The 21,797-nt window shown below is 36.6% G+C and overlaps 1 protein-coding gene across 2 annotated transcripts in view; it reads right to left on the minus strand.

Annotated features, from left to right (window-relative positions):
- The window catches only part of Plexa (plexin A), a 414,526-nt gene that overhangs the window by 295,771 nt on the left and 96,958 nt on the right, over positions 1 to 21,797 (minus strand). Inside the window, exons 1-2 of one of the 2 annotated variants that reach the window (XM_078177228.1) lie at positions 11,657 to 11,756; positions 5,944 to 7,237 (exon numbers count right to left, since the gene is read on the minus strand). In XM_078177228.1, the coding sequence (XP_078033354.1) occupies positions 5,944 to 7,113 (1,170 nt within the window). In that variant the 5' untranslated portion in view covers positions 7,114 to 7,237; positions 11,657 to 11,756. Of the gene's footprint in view, positions 1 to 5,943; positions 7,238 to 11,656; positions 11,757 to 21,797 lie in introns of those variants that run through there. The other variant, XM_078177227.1, reaches the window with a different exon arrangement.

Consider the following 21,797-nt stretch of genomic DNA (forward strand, 5'->3'; position numbering starts at 1 on the left):
TGTTTGAGGCTCTCTCTCTCTCTCTCTCTCTCTCTCTCTCTCTCTCTCTCTCCCTCTTCCTCCCTCTGTCTCTCATGACCAGCGCGAGCCTCCGCGCGTCATTCTACCCCTTTCCTTCCGCCATGTACAGTCCTATTCGAACCATTTCCGCGATTCTTTTGTCACGTAAAAATTGAATCGGAACTAGAGAGACGCTCACGGCCGCACGCGCGCGCGCGAGCGCACGAGCCCCCATTGTCTACTTTCCACCCTCGTCCAACCGAGTCCTCCCTTCCTACGTCCAGTTTTCCAGGTTAGCTACAGCTTCATTGTCCGGCAGCTTTTGCACATGCCAGCAGCAGAGGTTACGGGGCTGCGACCTCAAGTCAACCCCTTCCCATCTCTCTCCCTCCCTCCTTCCCCCTCTCTCTCTCTCTCTCTGTATTATATATATTAGACAATTATAAAGTCTAATAATTATAGTACAATTATTAGACTTCACCAAAGCCTCCAGTATACAACAACCAAGAAACAACCCTAACAAACACAGAAACATTATCCCCCCCCCCCCCCCACTATATCACTCACAAAATTTCAAAATTCATTAAAAAATACGAAATGCTTGAAAACATCTAAATTTCAAAATCAATCGCCTTAGTCCACTTATATAACTAATAAACGCCACCCATGCTCGTTCCCGTCTTTTCCATCATTGATTCGCCAACAGATCGAAGCCCATTGTTCCGAACCCCATTACCTGTCGCAGATATCGACGAAGCGTCCCATCAACGAAAAAAAAAAAGAAGAGCGATCGAGCTCGCGGAGAGGAGTCGCGCGTTTTAATATCTTTCTTCGCGGCGCTTGAAAAGCGCGCGAAACTTATTGCGGTAAAAATACTCGGCGCTCCTCGCGCGCTCTTTTTCCGCTTCCCGCTTTTTCCTTTCTTCGCTCCGGCCGCGAGCAAAGGATATTTATTTCTTCCCGGAATTTCAATATCGGCTTCTTTACCACCTTTTCAAACGCTGCTACCCACACTCCGATTCACCGAACCGCGTTTGTGTTCCCGGAACACGGGACGACATGATTTACGATCGGCGGGAATCTTTCTCTTTCTTTCCGTGGCGAGTCCTTCGAATGACATACACGACCGTCTCGTTCTATTTAATCCGTTTTCATCGCGAGTATACTTCGACTTTCTGTGACGAAACATCCGCGGCGTTCATTCGGCGACTGGTCCCTATCGTCGGGATAGGACCGCGCCCTACAAAAGCAACGGCAACTCGCGGAATATTCCGCGCTTGGTGATATGGGATAGTCGCGTCTCGCGGAATATTCCGCGCTTGGTGATATGGGATAGTCGCGCCTCGCGGAATATTTCCCTTAAATGACGTGAACGGACAGATTTCTGTGATGTTACTTATGCTTAAATTGCTTTCTCATGCCAACATTTTTACCGACTAATTTATGAAAAGTAATAACCGCCAAAAGTTTATAAATACAGAATTTTATTAAACTTTGTTGAACTTTGTGCTACACTATTTTATAAAGCCACGTAAAATCTGCCGTTTAAACGTTAATTACGCGACCGCTTTCTTACAATATATTAAAAAGTACATAATAATCTTTTTTTCATCTACTTTTTATCTGTGCCCCCGGTTCTTTGCAAAGTAACGTTTTCTTTTTTAATTGGCACTTTGCTCGACGCCGTGTCACTCGTACGAAAATTGCGCATTTTTGCAAGAATGTTAATCCGTTGTAGCGACAAACGTCGTCAAAATTCAAATAAACATTGTTCATTTATTCATTTATTTATTTCATTCATTAATCACTTGTCGATCTTTGCAAAGCACTCGATTTATCCGAAAAAAGTGTAAAACGCAAATATTTAGAGCTTTTAAATTTCGACCAAATTTAATAAAACGTTGCGAACGAATATCGACAAAAAAAAATTGAAACAAAATCATCTGAAACAGAAACGAAACGCTCACGGCAACGGAAACAGATGGTTGATTAATTCCAATCGCAGTAGCGACACTGATTTATTTCCTTTTTATTTTCTGAAACGTCATTATCCAATTTATTGTCAAGCAACGCGACACATATCAGTTTTTGTTTTCAATATATGACTATGTTTATTATATCATATGTTATTGTATTTATTATACTATATTCTATTGTAATATATTTATTGTATCATAATTTACTATTTATGTGTATTTATTACATTTTAGTTTATTATATCTATTATAATACAGTCTATTTATATTCTATTTATTTTATTTTGTTATAGTGCATTTATTATATTATATCTGTCATATTACATTGTGTATCTATCACACTATATTTTGTTATATCATATTTCACTCTCTTATAATCTGTTACACTACATTTATTACATCGCATTCGTTGCTTCAAATATTATTACACTATAATATTTCATGTCAAATACGACCACAAATTAAATAAATTGCAGTAACATTTCTCCTCCGTTATAAAGTTGATAATAATTCGAAATGTACTAGTACTACCATGATACTTGCAAGAAAACCTAATCGATCGAATCGAATCGTTCCGTCGTTCTCACAGCGTGAAAAGCCGAGGCGAGGCGAGGCGTTAATTGCGATCGCCGAGGTACGAAAATTGATCGGGTTACCAGATTAGAGCACGGGGACAGCTGGCGAAGAACGAGCGTACACAGAAAGTAACCGAGACTGAGGCCGACGGTGGGGGAAGCTTAAATAAAGAAATCGAGTTACAGATAGAGGAGGCCGGAGGCGCGCGACAGACAACACGCGAAATCGATAATTCAGCGAACGGTTGCCAGGTAAGGTCTCGCGCGCGCGGAGCACACAGCACCAGCGCGTGAATCAATCGGCGTCTCTCTTACGTGTGTATTTACGTAACAGGTGGCGGTATCGAAAACCTCTGAGAGATTATAGGGCATAGGTGGCGAGGCAGTGGACGGAAGCGTTGATGCACGTTCCTTTCACGGGCGTGCTGTGCGTTAATCTAGACGCGATCTTCCTCTGACAGAAAAAAAAAGATCGGCTTTCTGTCGTTACAGACGCAGAACTTGCAATTTCGTAGTAATATTGAATATTGAAAATTGAACATTGAGTATTAAATATTCAATATTAAATACTATAATCAATTCAGCACATTGAGTGTTAAATACTATAATCTATTCAGTATATTGAATATTGTATTTTGAGTACTGAGTATGGCGTATTGAATATTTAACCCCTTGCCACACTTTGACGAGTCTCACTCGTGATTATGATTTCTAATAATAATCTGTTAAATATGAATGTTATTTCGTCTTTTTAAGTCGAAATAAAATTCCGTCTTTTCGCCACTATTATTTAAGCGCTGAAGTAATTGTAAGCACATTGTATATATTGATTTTATTTCTCCACTAAGAAATTATTCCAATCGATAATTATTTAATCGTAGTAACTGCGAAGATAAAAGTACTGCAAGGGGTTAATATTGAATATTGAACGCTATAACCTACTTAGAATATTGTATATTGAACATTATAATCTATAGAGAATATTGAATATGCAATACTGTATATTCATTATTGAGTACTGAGTATTTTGAATATTGAATAATAAGATATTATAAATTGAGTACAGTCAAACTTGTTTTTGTGCGGTCTTTTTTATGCGTTTTTTTTTTGTGCGGTATATGAATATCGCCATATTGAATTTAAAATAAATAAAAAGAAAAAGTTTATTATCGCTGATTTTTTAAATAAATCAACCGTAGTATGTTCAAGCAAGGAAAGCGATTACGAACCAGTTCGTCGCAAAAATATGTGCGTTTTGAACTACGACGAGTAGTATTAAATTATGTACATTTTGAAAATTTCTCCATGTTTAAAATTAGAAATTAAAATTTTTTTTAAATGTTTCAATGTGTAATTTAATTATTTATTTTGTTTGGAAAGCACTTTCTTGCTATTTCGTGAAGCTTTGACATATTTTCTAAGCGAGACATTTTTATGCGGTCCCTTTCTACCGCATAAAAAAAAATTTGCTTTAATATGTTGTGAAAAATTATTTCTTATAGCTATTTATGAAGTTTCTTAATATTTTTTTTCTGCGGTCCCTGTCTCTACGTCACGAAATTATTTGAAACCGAAGCTCGATCAAATAACGCAGTACGCCGTCGTTACCACAAAAAGGAAATCGCTCGGTCTTGAAAATAGAGTAGCAATCGATTGCTTTTCCATTGCGAGGTGCGTGACACACCGACATTGCGAACGTTCCCACGGCTGACTCATGCCAAGACGTTACACCTTCGTTTATTATCAATATAGCAAAACACTTTATCATCTTGTTCAGTTTATGGTCAATTTATTGACTTATCTGTGTAGCAGTTCAATGTTTTTTTGTTATTTATGTCGATTATATGACAGCTATTATCCTAAATTACTTTGTAATTTAACGTTTGCGATGCATTTATGATAGACAGTTTTTAAGAAATTAGGTAGGCTATTTATTTAAAAAATTTTAGGTTAGCTTGAATTTCTAACCTAGATTGAAAATTAATTGAAGTTGCTCTGAGTAGTCTTTGAAATTATATTTACACAATTCTATGTTGGGATATCGCAATTAAATATATTTCTGTACTTTAATATTTTAATATTTCAATATCCCAATGCTTCTATAGTTCAATATTTCAATATCTCAATAGTTTAATACTTCAATATTTCAATACTCAAACATTTCAATATTTTATTATTTCAATACTTTAATATTTGTATATTTAAACATTTCAATATTTAAATATCTCAAAATTTCTATATTTCGATATTTTGATATTTCAATATTTCAATATTTTATTATTTCAATACTTTAGTATGTGAATATTCAAACATTTCAACATTTATATAGAGTATTGAATATTGAATTTCAAATAGTGAATACTGAATATTGAATATCACACATGAAACGATCAACACTAAATGTTCATAGTAAGTCAAATATTTGTTGAACTATATTAATATTGAATATTGACAACTGTAATCGGTTTAAAATATTGAAAACTGAATATCGAATATTGGAAATGAATATGATAAATTGAATATTGAAGATTGAGCATCGGATATTGAAAATTGAACATTGACTAGCGGATATTGTACATTGAATACTGAAGATTCAATATTGAAGATGCAATACTTAATGTTTAATATTATCGAATATTGAGTATCTAATATTGTGTACTGAATATTGTATATTAAAAATGAATATGAGAGATTGAATATTGTAGATTGAGTATCCGATATTGAACGTTAAACATTGAGTAGTGGATAGTAAACATTGAAGATTGAGTAATGGATATTAAACGTTGAAGGCTGCAGATTTAATGTTGAAGATTCAATACTTAATGTTTAACATTGAATATTGAGTACTGAATGTTGTATTGCATGTTGAAAATGAAGATTAATGATTGAATATTGAAGGTTGACTGTTTGATATTATACATTGTAGACTGTAGGTTCGATTTTCAAGATTGAATACTCGATACTGAATATTATTGAATATTGAGTATTTAATATTGAATTCTGAATATTATTGTACATTGAATGTTGGATATTGAATATTGAAATTAAACTTAAAAGATTGAATATTCATGATTGAGTATCAAATATTAAAGATTGAATGTCCAATTTCTAGTTATTAGGTTTTAATTTTTAATTTAAATTCTTAATTTTTAAATTTTTCTTTTCGATTTCCAATTTCCAATTTCCAATCTCTAATCTCTAACCTCGAATCTCTAACCTCTAACCTCTAATCTCTAACCTCTAACCTCTAACCTCTAATCTCTAATCTTTAATTTCTAATCTCTAACTTCTAATCTCTAACTTCTAATCTCTAATTTTTAACTCCTAACTTCTAATTCCGTTTAGAAATTCTACTTCCCAACTTGCAAGAATAAAGATAAGACAAGACTCACCGTTAAGATGCACTTGTGACTCGGTGACACATAGTCCAGCCCCCGATGTCCCTCTCCGCTAAAGCACTTTTGTATATTCGTCATATACTTCCTCCTGATTGCCTGCAACGAGTAGACGCAAAGCGCGGACACCGACATGGGAATGTCATTGCTAAGCGATTCGCTCTTGGAAAACACAGCGAAAAGAACATCCTCCTGCGCGGTGATCCCCAAAGCCTCGGCCAGCACCGAACCAGCCTTGCCAACATACGCCGCTTGCATCAGATTATAATTAACCCCTTCCGTGGAGCAATTAATCGGAATCTCGGTATACGAATAATAATGTTCATCGTCGTGGCAGACGCGGACCATCTTCGACATGTAAATTGGCGTCTCGGTGTCCTTCATCTGCGTGGTGAGGAAATAGCTGAACCCTCCGCTGCTGAACCCGTATATATAAGTGATACGGTACCGGTCACGTGACAACGAGTTCACGTACATCCTGGTGCCGGTGGTGACGGCCGCCTTGGCGATGTTGAGCATGCGGTCTTTGTCGAGAGACCTGGAGCTGACGGCGGGCACCTCGGACCTGTACGGCGAGTTTCCGGTGTAGGTGACGCCCACGTACATCACCTGGGACACGGGCGGGTTCGGCGGTCCAGGTGCTATGAACGCGACGGTCGAAGCTGTCGCATTGTTTGCCACGACCGCTTCCTTCACCTCTTGCACGATGTCGGAGATGTTGTGGAGGTTCCGTACCCTGCAGGTGCCCTGGGAGACGACGCCGCACGAGATCAGCTTGCTGGTCGTGTAGTCGATCACCAGCGCCTTGTTCACGTTGTCCACCGGCCGGGTAGGCGTCTCCCGGGGACAGTTGATCATCGAGCAGGCAGTTGAGTCGCCCTTCGGACCTGTGATCTCTTTCACCACCAGGTTCAGGTCCGGGGACAGTTGATAGAGCCGGTTCACCGCGCCAACGTACAACCGGCCTGTGTTCTTGTCGACGACCAGGTGGTTCATGTGCTTCACTTCGGGGTCGTGGAACTTTTGTACTATGTCCGCCGGCGTTGATCGCACCGGCAGCTTTGGGGATAGCAGAATCAGCATCGACAGCAGCAGCCGGAGCTGCCGCGATGCGGATAACGGCGACCGCATGCTAACTGGTGTTACGCTGAGCAGGAAGACTAGCATTCTTGGTATCTAAGCTACTACGGTGGGCGATGGCGGACGCGGCAACGTGGATGGTTGTTGAAGCTGATGATGAGGGGGTGAGGAATCTTCTCGGAGACGATGCCTACGCGAGCCTCGCACGGACCTGTGGACAGAAAGAGAGCGCGTTGTTACGATGACTTTTGAGAAGGGGTTCGGTCGTGTGCGACGGTGGTGTTCATGTGGTGGTGCTAGGGATTGAGGGGATGCCAGTGGGTTGTTGTTAGTGGTGATATTGTTGGTGTTGCTGGTGTTTATGGGGTTGGAAATGCTGGCGTTGTTGATGACTATAGGATTATTGATGATGATGTTTATGGGGCTGGAGATGTCGGTATTTCTGGTCTATACGGTTAATATTAATATTTATATAATTACAAATATTAAGCAAAATGTATAATATTACGGATTATTCTCAATATTTACAATATTAAAAATAATAACGTGAAGTATGTATACATAATAATGTTGGTTACTTTGTATTTGATTGATAAGAATGGCGAAGGTACAGTTATTATTTAATAGATATTTTAATATAAAATTTAAAAGGCTGTTGTAATATTTTATATTTTTAATTTACTTGGCGTTCCTTGAGAAATTGTATGTCCCAAAAATTACCCAAAAAATTCAATAACTCGATATTTCAATATGTCAACATTCAAATATTTCAATATTTATTTTGAGTATTAAATATTAAATTTTCAACATTTTGAACACTGAACACTAAATATTTAATAACGAATATAGAACGCATAACTTTAAATATCCCTAGTACCTCAAATACTTGTACAACTTCGTTAATATTGAACACTGACTAGTGTATATTGACAGAATATTAAATACTGAAAACTGAAAACTGAAAAGTAAAAACTGTATATTGAATATTGAGCATTGGATATTGAATCTTGTATATTGAGTATCGTAAATTGAATATTGAGTACCGAATGTTAAGTATTGAGTATTGAGCATAGTATATTGCATACTGAATAACGAATAAGATTTAATATTGAATATTCGAGATTGAAGGTTTAAGATTGAATATTAAAGATTTAATACTGAATATTGATTATTCAAGATTTAATATTAAATAATGATTATTCAAAATTTAATATCTAACCCCTTGCACTATAATAACGAGTCAGACTCGTGATAAAGATTCCACGCAAGATCAATTATATATAAATATTATTAATTTCTCCAACATGGAAATCGAATTGTATTTTTCTATTGTATTATCAAAGTCTAGAAACGGAAAATATTTTTTTATTTATTTTTTATATTTTATTACCATAAATATTAAGGAATATATTAAGGACAAGTTAATGTAATAAACGCAACGTGAGAAGAAGTCGTAGTGCAACGGATTAATATCGATTATCCAAAATTTAATATTGAATATTGAATTTCAAACACTGCTTATTGAATATTGAATACTGTATATCGAATATAAATATAAAGCCGTAATCAACGATTACGAGCGAGACAGGTAGCGACGGAGGATCGTCGGCGAACACCACTTCTCTTCCCTTTGCCACGGGAAAATCAAACGGCCGTGAAACGACACTTTAATTAGCGTGTTTACGAGCGAGTCGGCATGGTCAGAGGGGGTCAGATGGGGGTCGGGTTGGTTACGACAATTTTCTGGGATTAATCGTAACGATACGTTTCTCTCGAAAACGAAAAACGCGAGAAAAAGGGGAACAAGTCTTTTGTCCCTTCGAAGCAGAAATGGCAGCTGGGAAAAACAGTCGCGGGTTAATTACTGTTGCTTGTTACCGAAGCAGAAAAAAAATGTTGATTTTCTACGATTATTTTCGCGACGCGATTAGAGAGAGAAAGAGATCAGCCGAACGGAGTTCCAGCAAAACGCGAGTGAAAATTGCGATCGAAGGATGCGAATTGGATTCAAAATTGTTTAAAAAACATCTTATGGATGATTTATAGAGGTCTACAGAACGTGTCGAATGTCCTGCGAGCGTCCTACGAAAGTCCTTATATTATAAGTGTTGTAAATTAAGACGTCGTTTAGATGTCTAAAGAACACCTTATGGACGGATGAGAAACGTCATTCATTTCAATATTAACCGACGTTACATAACTTCAATACCTCTCACTTTGCTAGTTATTATCTCTTACTTCCTAATTATTGAGGTCGTGTAACCTGCTCAAATAGTACAAGGACGTCTTCGAGACGCACTTAACCCTTTTAGTGGCGCGCGAAAACGGCTGTCTATGTGTACATGTACGAACTTCATGGATTTACTAAGGCTCGGCGGAAATATAGAAAAAACCAAATAATACTTGAACAATTCGAAATTCGGCGTATTGCAACGAATTCGAAGCATTTATAATGTTTCTGAAAATTCTTTTGAAGCAGAGATATCGATAGCGATGCGTAAATTAAGCGGCGACGCATGCGCAACGACATACGTTCAGCACCTTTCGCAACTATAACGGACGACGATTTATCGTTTTTCGCCACTAAAAAGGTTAGGACGTTGTTTAGACGTTTTTTTTATATATCCCTTAAACATTCTTTACATGTTCCAAAACAGACGTCTTAACGACGTTTCAAGTTAAACGTCCTTTAAACGACTTATATAAGACATCTCCAAACTGTTCATTTTAATGCGTAAGTAAGATGTTCATACCTTAAAAGGTCTTCTTTAAAACGACTTATTTCAGACGTTTAGGGAGTGCTTTAAAACGTCCCAACACATCCGAAAGTAGACGTCATAGAGACGTCTTAAAGATATCCAATTTAGGTTTATTTCAGATCTGAACGTATTTCGCCATAAAATGGAAGTAATTAAGACAATTTTAGACGTTAAAAGGACATCCAATTTGTAACGTCATAAAGACGTTTATAATCATCACAAAGCAACTTATATGTTGTATATTGAATATTGTACATTAAAAATCAAGATTAAACATTAAATATGGAAGATTGACTATCCGATATTGAACATTCAATATTGAGAATTCTTAATGTTGAATATTGAATATTGTATATTGTGTTTTAAATATTGATTATTGAATATTAACTTATTCCCCAACCCAATATATTGAGTATTGTGTATTAAATATTAAGTATTTAATATTAAATATTGATTATTGATTATTTAATATTGAATATTGAGTATTATATTAAATAGTGAATACTGAATATTGAGTATCTAATATCGTTATATTGAATGTTGTACATCAAATATCGCATATCAAAAACGAAGCTTAAAAAATAAATATTAAAGACTCGCTATCCGATATTGGATATCAAATATTGACTATCCGATATTGAACATCGAACACTGAACATTCAACATTGAAAACTAAACTATCAATGTTTCATACGTATGTATTCAGGCGACGCGGTAGCCAATATTGCCGTAACGGGATGTTCATCGCGCGTTTAAAAACGCGGCACAAAGCACGGCCAAGTACAACAAGCGAAGTAAATAAAAGCTAAAATCTCCGGGCGCGCGTTTCCGTCGAAATGACGAAATACGGTGAACGCGGGGAAGCGCTATCATCGAGTGCATCGCTGGCTCGAAAACCCCGTCGTTTTTCCATTAAAATAAATGTGCATATTAAAGCGGCCGCGCGCTTTGTAATTAAAATTAACGCGCTGCCGTTCTTCCGCGATGGTGTGGAGGGGTCGGTGAGGGGGGGGGGGGGGGGGGGGCGGTTTTCTCGCTGCGCCATGCAGAAATTATTCGCAGCTACCGTCAGTTTCGTCTAACCGTTTCTGACGATACGGGGAATTGCCTTCTGCAAAATTTCGTGGAATTTGCGTGGCAATTTTAGGCCGAGCTCCGTTATACAGGGTGTCCGAATATCGGATGCGATAGCAAAGTAAAGTTTCCGAGGTGATTTCAAGCAACTTATTCCTTTGCGAAATTTCAATCCGAGGTTTCGTTTACGAGTTATTAAAAAAAAAAACTTGTGACGCCACGCTCGCGCAAATCTATGCTCCGCCCTCCTCGTCTAATTGGTCCGCGTCTTGTGGTAATAACTGGTTAATTAGGCCGAGTAGAAGATTGAGTATGACTTAATCACAATAATAATGGTAATAATGTTTATCTAATGTTTTAGATAAGAATAATTTCTCAAAAGAAAACATTTTGTTTATAACATAGGATTATAACATAAATCTTAAAATGGTCCATAGTAGGTTTGAACTTCTAACGCCCTAAAATTTATATTAGTATTAATAACATTATATCAATGGTATCATTAGCATTAATAGCATTATATCAATCATATAATATTAGTGGTATTATATCGATAGTATAGTTATTATTACAGTAATAGTACAGTATTGACAGCATACATCAATTGTATTATCGCAATGGCATTATCAATATTAATAGTATTATACCAAAAATATTATTATATCGACAGTATTATATCACCAGTATTAATGGTATTTATACTATTATAGCAAGGGTATTATTAATATTAATAGTATTATAGCAATGATACTATTGTATATATATACATATTATATAATTAACTTAAACATAATTACTCAGTTTTTTCTTGATTCGGCGGCATGAGGCGCGATGGAATCGTTATTTAGTGACGCGCAAAGCATTTCAGTTCACTTCCCATTTATTTAGAGCTCCGTATCACCATTCATAAGGTACAAAACACTGAATCGAAGTGCTGTTAGATAAATATTGATGCATCGAGCCCGGACGAGTGTAAAACGCGAGAGCGGCGCATAATGATCAATTTGGCCTCGGAGGTTATTCCTGTTTATGTAAATGCAGATTTTCCATGCATTCTGCCGCGGCCGTTTTATGCACGGTATTCTGCATACAATGATCCGGGCGCATGTATTCGCGTGCTCTCGTCAGCGAGACCGGGAAAGGATTGGTAAATATCGCATCCACACAGTGTTCATCGGTTATCGCGTCGAGATGGTGCGCGTCATCGGGGATGCCACGTGTGTATGGATATGTATAGCGTTGGCTCGGATCTTTCGTCAACTCGTTGTCGAATTATTTTCTCCGACGATTTCTGTCTTTACATGTGTATAGACGTTAGTCGGAAATATTGCAATTGATATTATTAATATATTGCAATATTATTGATAAAAACAGATATTTGTTTATTAATAATAATAATAATAATACCATAGATTATAGAGTATCGAATATTATAATTTACTGAGAATATCAAATATTGTTGCCTATTCGGAATATTAAATATTGTATATTTGTATTCGAATCCGTTTAAAATATTGTATATTGAGTATTGAATTGAAAATTGTAAATTTAATACTGAATATTACATATTGTAGTCTATTCAGAATATTGATATCGAATATTCGTATTGTAATCTATGCAGAATATCCTATATTGAGTATAGAATATTAAATATTGAATATTGAATATTCAACATTGAATACTGAATATTTTATTAAGACAATTATTAATAATACTACAGATATCATATTGTATAATACTATTAATATTATTGATATAATACTGCTACTACTGTTATTATCATGCTAATAATAATATTGATATAATACCATTAATACTAATAACATCAGTGATATGAGATTATTAATACTAATTGTATGATTGTTATAATACTATTAATAACCCAGTGATATAATACTATTGTTATCATGCTGATAATACCATTGATATAATACCAGTGATATAATACTGTTGATGTAATACTATCAATACTATTACTAGAATGCTAATGATATTATCTATGTAATACTATTAATACTAATAACATGATAGCTATAATACTATTAATACAAATAGTGCTGGTGATATTATACTCTATTGACATAATACTTTTGATATAATACTCTTAATACTAATAATGCCAATGCTATACTGTCAATACTACTATCATAATGCTAATAATGCTATTGAGATCGTATTATTGATGTAATTCTACGAATATTAATAATAGTGGTGATATAATACTATTAATACTAATAATACTATTGATATAATACTACCAATACTATTACTATGTTGCTAACAATACTAAATATGAACGGTTATATTATATTCTATTTAATTCTAATTATATTCATATTCATTATAATTAAATTAATCATATTTCATCCAATAATTAATTATTTATTTATTTAATTTTATATTTTCATTCGATTCAATATGGTTTATGAAAAATTCGTATAATAGGTAATAAAATCGATCGACTAATTTTTCTCAACAAATGCATACTATTTCAGAGCATAAATTTTGCAATAAAATTCGATAGATTATTTCTTCATCGTCGCCGTTAAATAGACGACCGTAAAGGAAGAAGTTGATTAAAGCGAAATTAAATCTGTAATCCTTGTTCGAGCAGAAATCAAGGTTCAGCATTCTTTCATCTAGTTAACGAACGGTGTGCATTAAGAGATCCAGAATTATTTGAGACAGCCTCTCTCTCTCTCTCTCTCTCTCTCTCTCTCTCGATTCCTTGATTTGTCAGAAAGGTGAACGGAAGGAGGAAAGCGGGTAAGAAAGAGGCGAGCGAAGGAATCACGGGATTCTTAATGCATCCTCTTTTGGTGCTATCCCGTTATCCACCCACGCTCTTCGTATTTTCTTTTCTCTACTTCTCTCTCTCTCTCTCTCTCTCTCTCTCTCTCTCTCTCTCTCTCTCTCTCTCTGTGGAACACACGGAGGGTCCGGCATTGCAGGTTTACCAAACGATCGCATTCGTTACGGGAACCGCTCCTTAAAAACGCGGTTACCGCTTAAGGTCTGTTCGCGAGTTTGTAACGGGGTTCTTCCTTTGCGAGTCGCCCTCTCCCTCTCTCTCTCTCTCTCTAATTCTGTTCAAATGCTAAAGGTACTAATTTACTGTAAATATATGTATTTATTATTGTATTATATTTTACTATTATTAATTATAAATATTTAATATTTTATTTCATGTTTTGTGTATATATCTATAAACTACATTTTATTAGATTTGATTTGTTACTTATATAATTAAAGTTTATATTTATTTATCTATTAAGTTAGAGCGCAATCACAATAAATAAATAAATATAAACTATAATAGCATAATTTACATATAAATCATAATATAATATAATTATATTCTATTATTTTATACTATCTTATATTATATTATAATTCAATATCCACAGCGTACATTAATATCACTCTCTCCATCCCAAAAAAAAATATTAAACAAAAAGGCAACGATAAAAAATTCGTCTTTATTCGTTGAGCTTTCGCCCAAAAGAAAATGCGAACGCTTTCGTCCAAGGCCTCATAACATAACCTTGAAATATCAACGACAGTTTTCAAGGTGAATCGAGTTAGACAAGTGTCCGCACACGCCGAGCTGAAATTTGCCGGCCTGTTTTGCGAGCACGTTCGCCGGGAGAAGCGTCAAAGAAATAGTCGCAAGCGTCTGAAGAGGCGGCCGGATTCGCCGCGACAAATTCGTGGACGTTTACATATTAGAGGCGGCGCGGCGGTCTCAAAGAGGTGCTGTTTAACAGCATGCGCCGCGAGCCTGGCCGAATAACAGCGAAACAGAAATTAGTCGGAACAAAGGAGATAACGAGGTGGCCTGTTTCCATCGGACTCGTTTTTGTGCCTTTCCGTCGGCTAAGGGTACTTTTGTTTTTCGATAGACGTTGGGTTTGCTTTAAGTGAGGTATTATATAGTTCTCTGTATTATAATGTTTATATTTATTGTTATATTGGAATTGTATTGAAATTTAGAGATATATTAGGAGTAGACTGTGAGTTATATTTTTTGGTCTAGTTTGTTTTCAAGTATGTTAGATATATTGCATTGTATATTTTCATATTATATATGAAATACGCGTATACCACACATATTATGTCATATAATGTAATGTAACGTAATGTAACATGCTATAGGATTACATACTGAACGTAATGCAATATATAATACTCAATACCCAGTAAATACTGAGTATTCAATATACAATATTCAAAATTCAATAGTTAATATTCAATACTCAATACCTAATTCTGGGTATACAATATTCGATATACAACATTCAAGTATAAAATATTTAATATTGAATCTTCAACATTCGATCCTGTGTCCTCAATTTTCAGTATCCACTACTCAATAATCAATATTCAATTCTCAGTCTACAATTTGGAATATTCAAAATTCAATGTTCAATATTGAATAACCAATAATCAATATTCTAATCAGATTACAATATTCAATATTCTGAATAATTTACAATACTCAATATTTTGAACAGATTACAGTAGTCAGTATTCAATATTAATAAAGTTGAATAATTATTTGAATAACTACAAAGATTTAATACAAATTGCATAAGTTAGAACAAACTCAACAGTGACAGTATATGTAGTAGAATGGAAAATCGAGAATCTGAAAATAGACTGATTTTATTGTATAACATGGTGTTATTATTGAATACTGAGTATCGAGTATTGGTTGTAAAATATTGAATAATGAATATACAGGATTTAATATTGAAAAATGATGGTTTAATATTGAATATTGAGTATTGTCTATTGTATATTGCGTATTAAATATTGACTATTGAATATTAACTATTGGGAATTAAATAACGAATATTGAGTTTGAATATTGAGTATTAAATATTGACTATCGAATGGTGAATATTGGTTACTGACAATTATTATTATTATTTTTTATTATGTAGTTGTCAATAAAAATATAAACACAACCTTGTCATAATTCGACCACTATTATTCTCGATTCCCTCGAAAACAGCAATTTTCGTAACTACGAGAGAGAGAGAGAGAGAGAGAGAGAGAGAGAGAGAAGGGGGGGGGAGACAATAGATTAAGAGAGATGTTGAGTGTCTATGTGTGGGTAAGCGTGTGAAATAAGTGAAGAGACAGAGAATAAGAGAGAAATATAAGTCGAGAGTGAGAGTAAGAGTGAAACAGAGACAGGGAGACCAATCACCGAACCCCCACCGTTCCAATCAGCGAAACAAGCGGTCAAGAAATTCCAGTGTTTACGCGACCTACCGCAAAACCGCGTTATTATTGGTCTCGTAGAAGGAGCCGTCGATCAGGTTCTCGGAGCATTCGGAGTGGAACAGAGTAGACTGGACTGGAGCACGGGAGGGGGAGGGGGAGGGGGGAGGGGCATGTAGGAGGGGAAAGAACTGTACAAAAGAGGGAAGGAGTAGACCGGACCGCTAGCGATAAGAAATATCTGAACTCGGCCGTCCTAGTGGCGTGTCGTTCGTGTTCGCCGATTTTTCCGGCTGCTCGCGCGATGGCGCTGAGGCGTGCGCGCGCCGCGGGGTGAAGTGGGGTGAGCGGCTGCCGCGGGGTGGGGCGAGGGAGCGAGCGGGCGGCAGAGAGAGAGAGAGAGAGCGGAGGAATCGTCGCGAAGCCATTTAACGTTGACAGAGACGAATAGAACCGGGTACGATCTAGGGGGTCCCCGTGAGAGGCCGCGTGTCCTCCAACCGAACCAGGCGAGATCGACCTACCCTAACCGAGAAACCGGCCGTGCGCTGAATAGAGAAATGGCGGCTGGACGGAACTGTGTGGCTCCTCGTGGTCCGTTGACTACGAATCTCGTTTTGAAAATTGTCTGTCGAGACGCTTGCGATCGAGTGGCGGGGAAATTCTGCACTGTTTCGAGAGAATTTTTAACTGGTTTTTTGATGAAGTATTAAGATTTCCTAATCAAGAATTTAAAGTTTTTATTTGAAACAATAACTAATTGGAGAAGCGATCGACAGATGTTAATAAGCCATTTAAAAGTCATCCATAAAGCGTTTAAAAGAAGGTCATAAATTGTCTTGGTTTGAAGTACAAGACGTTTCTAGGATGCTCGGGATATGTTTCAGATTTTTTGGAATGTTGTACAGAAGTAAGCCTTGAATTATTTAAGGTACTTTATTATACAATCATGTTTTATAGAAAGTATTCAATATTTTTGATTTAATAATGGCGTTTTTAAATATAAATAAGATTAATGTATGGATATATAGTTTCATGGGAACATTCCAATGAAGTTCAACCCGGGGGAACATTCTTTGGAAATATAGCCAATTAGTTTAGTATATGGTATAGCATCATATAGTACATTACAGTGTATAGTATAATATATAATATAGTATTGAATGGTACATTATAGTGTACCTTCTAGTATATCATAGGATATGATATACTACTGTACGATTGAACTATTGACATATTGAGATATTAAATGTTGAAGTGACGAGGTATCAAAATATTAAAGTATTGATATATTGAAATACAGAAACACTCAGATATTCAAATATTATAGTATTAAAATATAGAAATGTTGTAATATTGAAATATAGAAATACTGGAATATTATAATATGGAAGCATTACCATTTTGAAATATGGAAGGATGAATAGTAATAATATGGTATGGTATGGTGTGTTATGGTGAACATTATAGTATAGTATGGTATGGCATAGTATAGTGTGGATATACTATATAGTATAGTGTAGTACATGCTATAGTATGACATGATACAGTACAACATACAGTATACTATAGAATGTTACACCACACTTTACAGCATACTGTAGGACAATACACGCTTAATTCACACTATACACCCAATTTTCCACAGAGCAAGAAAAAAACGCAATTTACCATCTGCAAAATACTCAACCATCTGCAAAAACGAATATTATCGATGCCCCTACGTAATCTCCCCCGCCCCAACCTACTGCTCACGCTTTATTTACGGAGGAATGCCGCGTTTTTCCTCTACGGAAATTCTTTTGTAAAAATTCGATATTAAGTACTGTACACCTGGCACAACGTCGGCAACATCGCGCCAAGTAAAAAGCGGACAGGGGACGACGATGAATTCCGTCACGGCGCGTCGGACCCCGTAGCTGTCCTGTGACTAGTCTCGCAGCACCCCATAACCTCCCCACCCATCACTCTGTTTGTTTTTCCCCGCGTTTCGTCCGGCTAGAACGATGTCGCCGTGGTCGGCGCTTCGTTTCGGTCACGTGGATAATCGTTTCGTGGCGATTAACGCGTTTGATGTGCTCTTGAATATGAGGCAGCAAAATGGCGGCTGCGATGAACTCGATGCGGTGATTAGGGGAGAGTTGAAATTAGTGTTCCTTTGGTGAAGGAACAAATATAGACATATATTATATTATATTCAATACCTCAGCAATTACTTCAATTATTCAACAAACATATACACCGTACTATATTCATATTTAATTATTATTATTTATTTATACTATATATTTATATTTCTTATCTTATTGTTATATTATCATATCATATTATATTATAGTCCATAATTATATTTTATATTATATATTATGTTTACTATATCATACAATAGTAAAAGTAACAAATTCCACGTTGCAAACTAAACACCAACAACTTCCTCCCATAAAAAAAATCAGGAGTGCCTAAAGGACAAAATTTTTATGGGGTAACTCTCTTTGAAAGAGAGAGCGTGTGAGAGAGAAAAAGAGCAGTCAAACCCGATAAAATTAAGCAGAAATCAACGCCGTCGTCCCATAAACAAACGACCACCCTCGCACGCCATCTTTACGCATTAAAAATTCCGCGCTCGTGCAAACATACATTAGGGGTGGACGGTATGAAACTGCGCTGCACACGGGACCCCATATGCTGTTTCAACAGTCATGTAGCCGCGTTCCATGAAACATAAATGCGCCGTTGTATCGCTCGAAATCCCGAGCGGGTCGTTTCACCGTCTCATTTCTATACTCCATTACAGTTGTCGTTAAACCGCCATCTCGAAACCCATGGACCCTCTCCCCTTCCAACCCCCATCGCATACGGCATGGCGGTCGCTTTTTATTACGATTAAAGAGACCATTTCTTCAACCCTTTGCAGTCGAGTGGCGGCGCTAAAAATTATCATGGCGCTGTTCGAAATCATTTTTATCAAGATCAATTATATTTCTTTTTCTTCTTTACAATATTGTTAAGAGTCTTTAATTGTTCTATGGGCCAGTAGATTTTAATTATGCAATGTATAGAATGCTTTAGGTTATTTAAAATGGAGATATTATAATTTTTGGAAAGTATTTTGTACGCTGTAGAAATATTTTGTTACTTAGTTAATGTAATTTGTTTGATTTAGGTAATTTATGTAGCTTGGATAGTCTATCGGAATTACCCAATTGATGTAACTGAGCTAATTTATTTAATTTATTTAAGTTTAACTAAGTTACTTGATTTTCCTAATTTAGCTACTTTACTTTATTTCTTGAATTTATCTAATTAATCTAGTTTATTTTATTTATTGAATTTACTAAATGATCTACTTTATCTAGTTTATCTAAATTACCTAATATATCTAATTTACTTATTTTATTTAATTAATCTATGGAACACGGTTCGAAAAATAAAAACGAATTTTATTTACTTATTTATTATTAATATTATTCTTATTACTTGTTATTCATTATATCACATCAACATCCCATTCGCCACCCTCCTGACTCAATCAAAATCGAACCAAATAAAACCCATTTCACCACCCCCCCCCCCCCCCCCCCCCCCCCCCCCCCCCCCCAAAATCCCTAATTCCTCACTCTCCCACACTTTCCCTCCCCTCTCCGCACCAACATTCTCTCCACTCTACCCTCACCTAACAATTTCCAATACCCAAACACCAATAAAAAAGAGACTACTAACCGTACACAATGGTTGAAAACCCTGCACCCTTCGCGCACCTTCGAAACACTGTTGCAACACATCGCAGCAAGAAATAATAATAATAACAATAAGAACAGCGACGCGACGAATTACCGTGGGACAGGGGTGGCCGGCAGATGTTTCGGGGGTTGGTTTGGGGGGGTGATCGAAAACAGAAACACCGACGGGGATTGTCCTAGCGGGATCCGCTGGGTAGGAATAAGCGTAGAGGAAATTCGAAGGAGGGGACCTGAAGGGAAAATCGTGGGGACGGGCGGGAGGTATGGGGTGCGGAGATGGTGCACGAGGGTCTCTATGGTAAGCTGGATGCCTGTTAAGTTTCTCCGGCGCGTATGGAAGCCCCCAAGGGCGGCGATGCTTTGGGGCGCGCCGGGAGGAGCGACCAGCTTGTACTTCGCGTTCTGTTTAAAGTATGGTGGTAGAGCGAGGGTGGTGAGACGAGGGTGGTAGGGAGAGGACAGGCGACGGAACTGAATGGATCGCCGAAAATGCACGACCCAGAAACGTGGACCCTTCGGCGAAGCACGCTGTTGGCTCGGAATAATTGCGCTAGTGTCGGTAATAATGCGTAGGGGTGACTAAGGGTGTGTGTCTTACAGCGTTTCAATTACATCTCTATTATTTCTTTTTACGCCGAGAACAGCAATTTTTATCATTCGATTTTAACGATAAACAATTATTTTTTACCAATCGCGTAACACTCGCGCTTAAACGGCCAAGCAATGTACAGGCCGCTGAAAAATATCCGCGACGTTTCCTCGTCGATTTCGTCGAAACTCGAGAGCGACAATAATTTTCATCAATAATCCGACGTCGACGGTTTAACAATCATTGTTTCGGAGCGTAAAGTCTCGAAAAGATACGCGATCGACAACTAATTAATATGAACGAGCGCCCGTTTCCGTGCCCGACTATTAATTAACAAATGCATCTTTCGCGATCGAATTCGCTCCGCCGTTCTCGCAACCAATACACAAATCCTAATAAACGGGCCATTCGTACTGACGACAAATTGCAGCGGATAGAATGCAACGAGCCGCTCGAGCTAATTACTTAACGACTAACTACTTAACCAGCTTCTTCGACTCCGCGACTCCTCGAATCGTCAAACTCACCTGCAACAAAAAAGAAACCGAGACATTAGTATAATCGTTATTCGACGAATATTTTCGCAAAGAAACACATTGCAGTTTGGGCTTGAAAAGAATGCCTCCGATATTATAAATGTTAGGATAGTACTATTTTTTGCCATCGCTCCGTTTAATCAAGAATGTTCTTGTGATCCGAGTTTATCGGACGACTAAAAAACATTTAAAGACGACTTTAGGACATTTTAAAGACGTCTTGTATCAGACGTATGTATAAAGAGCGTTTGAAAAAAGTTACAAATCAATTGTCTAAAGGGTGTTTTGAAGACGTCTAAAGGATATTTTAAAGACGTCGCATACAGGTATAGTACAGAATAATATAGTATAGTATAGCATAATATAATATAATAACGCAATATTATAATAAATACAGATAATAACAATACATAACGAAATATATTATGAACGGTCTACGAACGAACTTTCAAGCGTCTGAAAACATCTTTTGGATGACCTATGGCTGTTTTTCAGTCATCTTTTAAAGAACTTATGTAGGACAACTGTTCTAGGACGCTTTGAATACGTTTAAAGACGCCAAAAGACCTTGCCTAAACATCTTCTGGACGTATTTGAAACGTCCTGCAGACGACTAAAATACATCTTACGGACGTTTTACAGACGTCTTGATTTGAAACACAGGACCATTTTAGGCTGTTCGTAGGCCATTCATAATCCCATTCAGGACGTCTTAATGGCGGACATTTTAGGACATAAAACGTTTTGTGCAATGCCGGAAACTGAATCATTTATTCATTCGTTTCGAGTCCGGCAAGTATGCCGTTGAGTGCGTCGCATAAACGTTCAGAGAATTCTTTCTCCT

Source organism: Augochlora pura, chromosome 3 (assembly GCF_028453695.1).
Source record: "Augochlora pura isolate Apur16 chromosome 3, APUR_v2.2.1, whole genome shotgun sequence".
Classification (NCBI taxonomy): Eukaryota; Metazoa; Arthropoda; class Insecta; order Hymenoptera; family Halictidae; genus Augochlora; species Augochlora pura.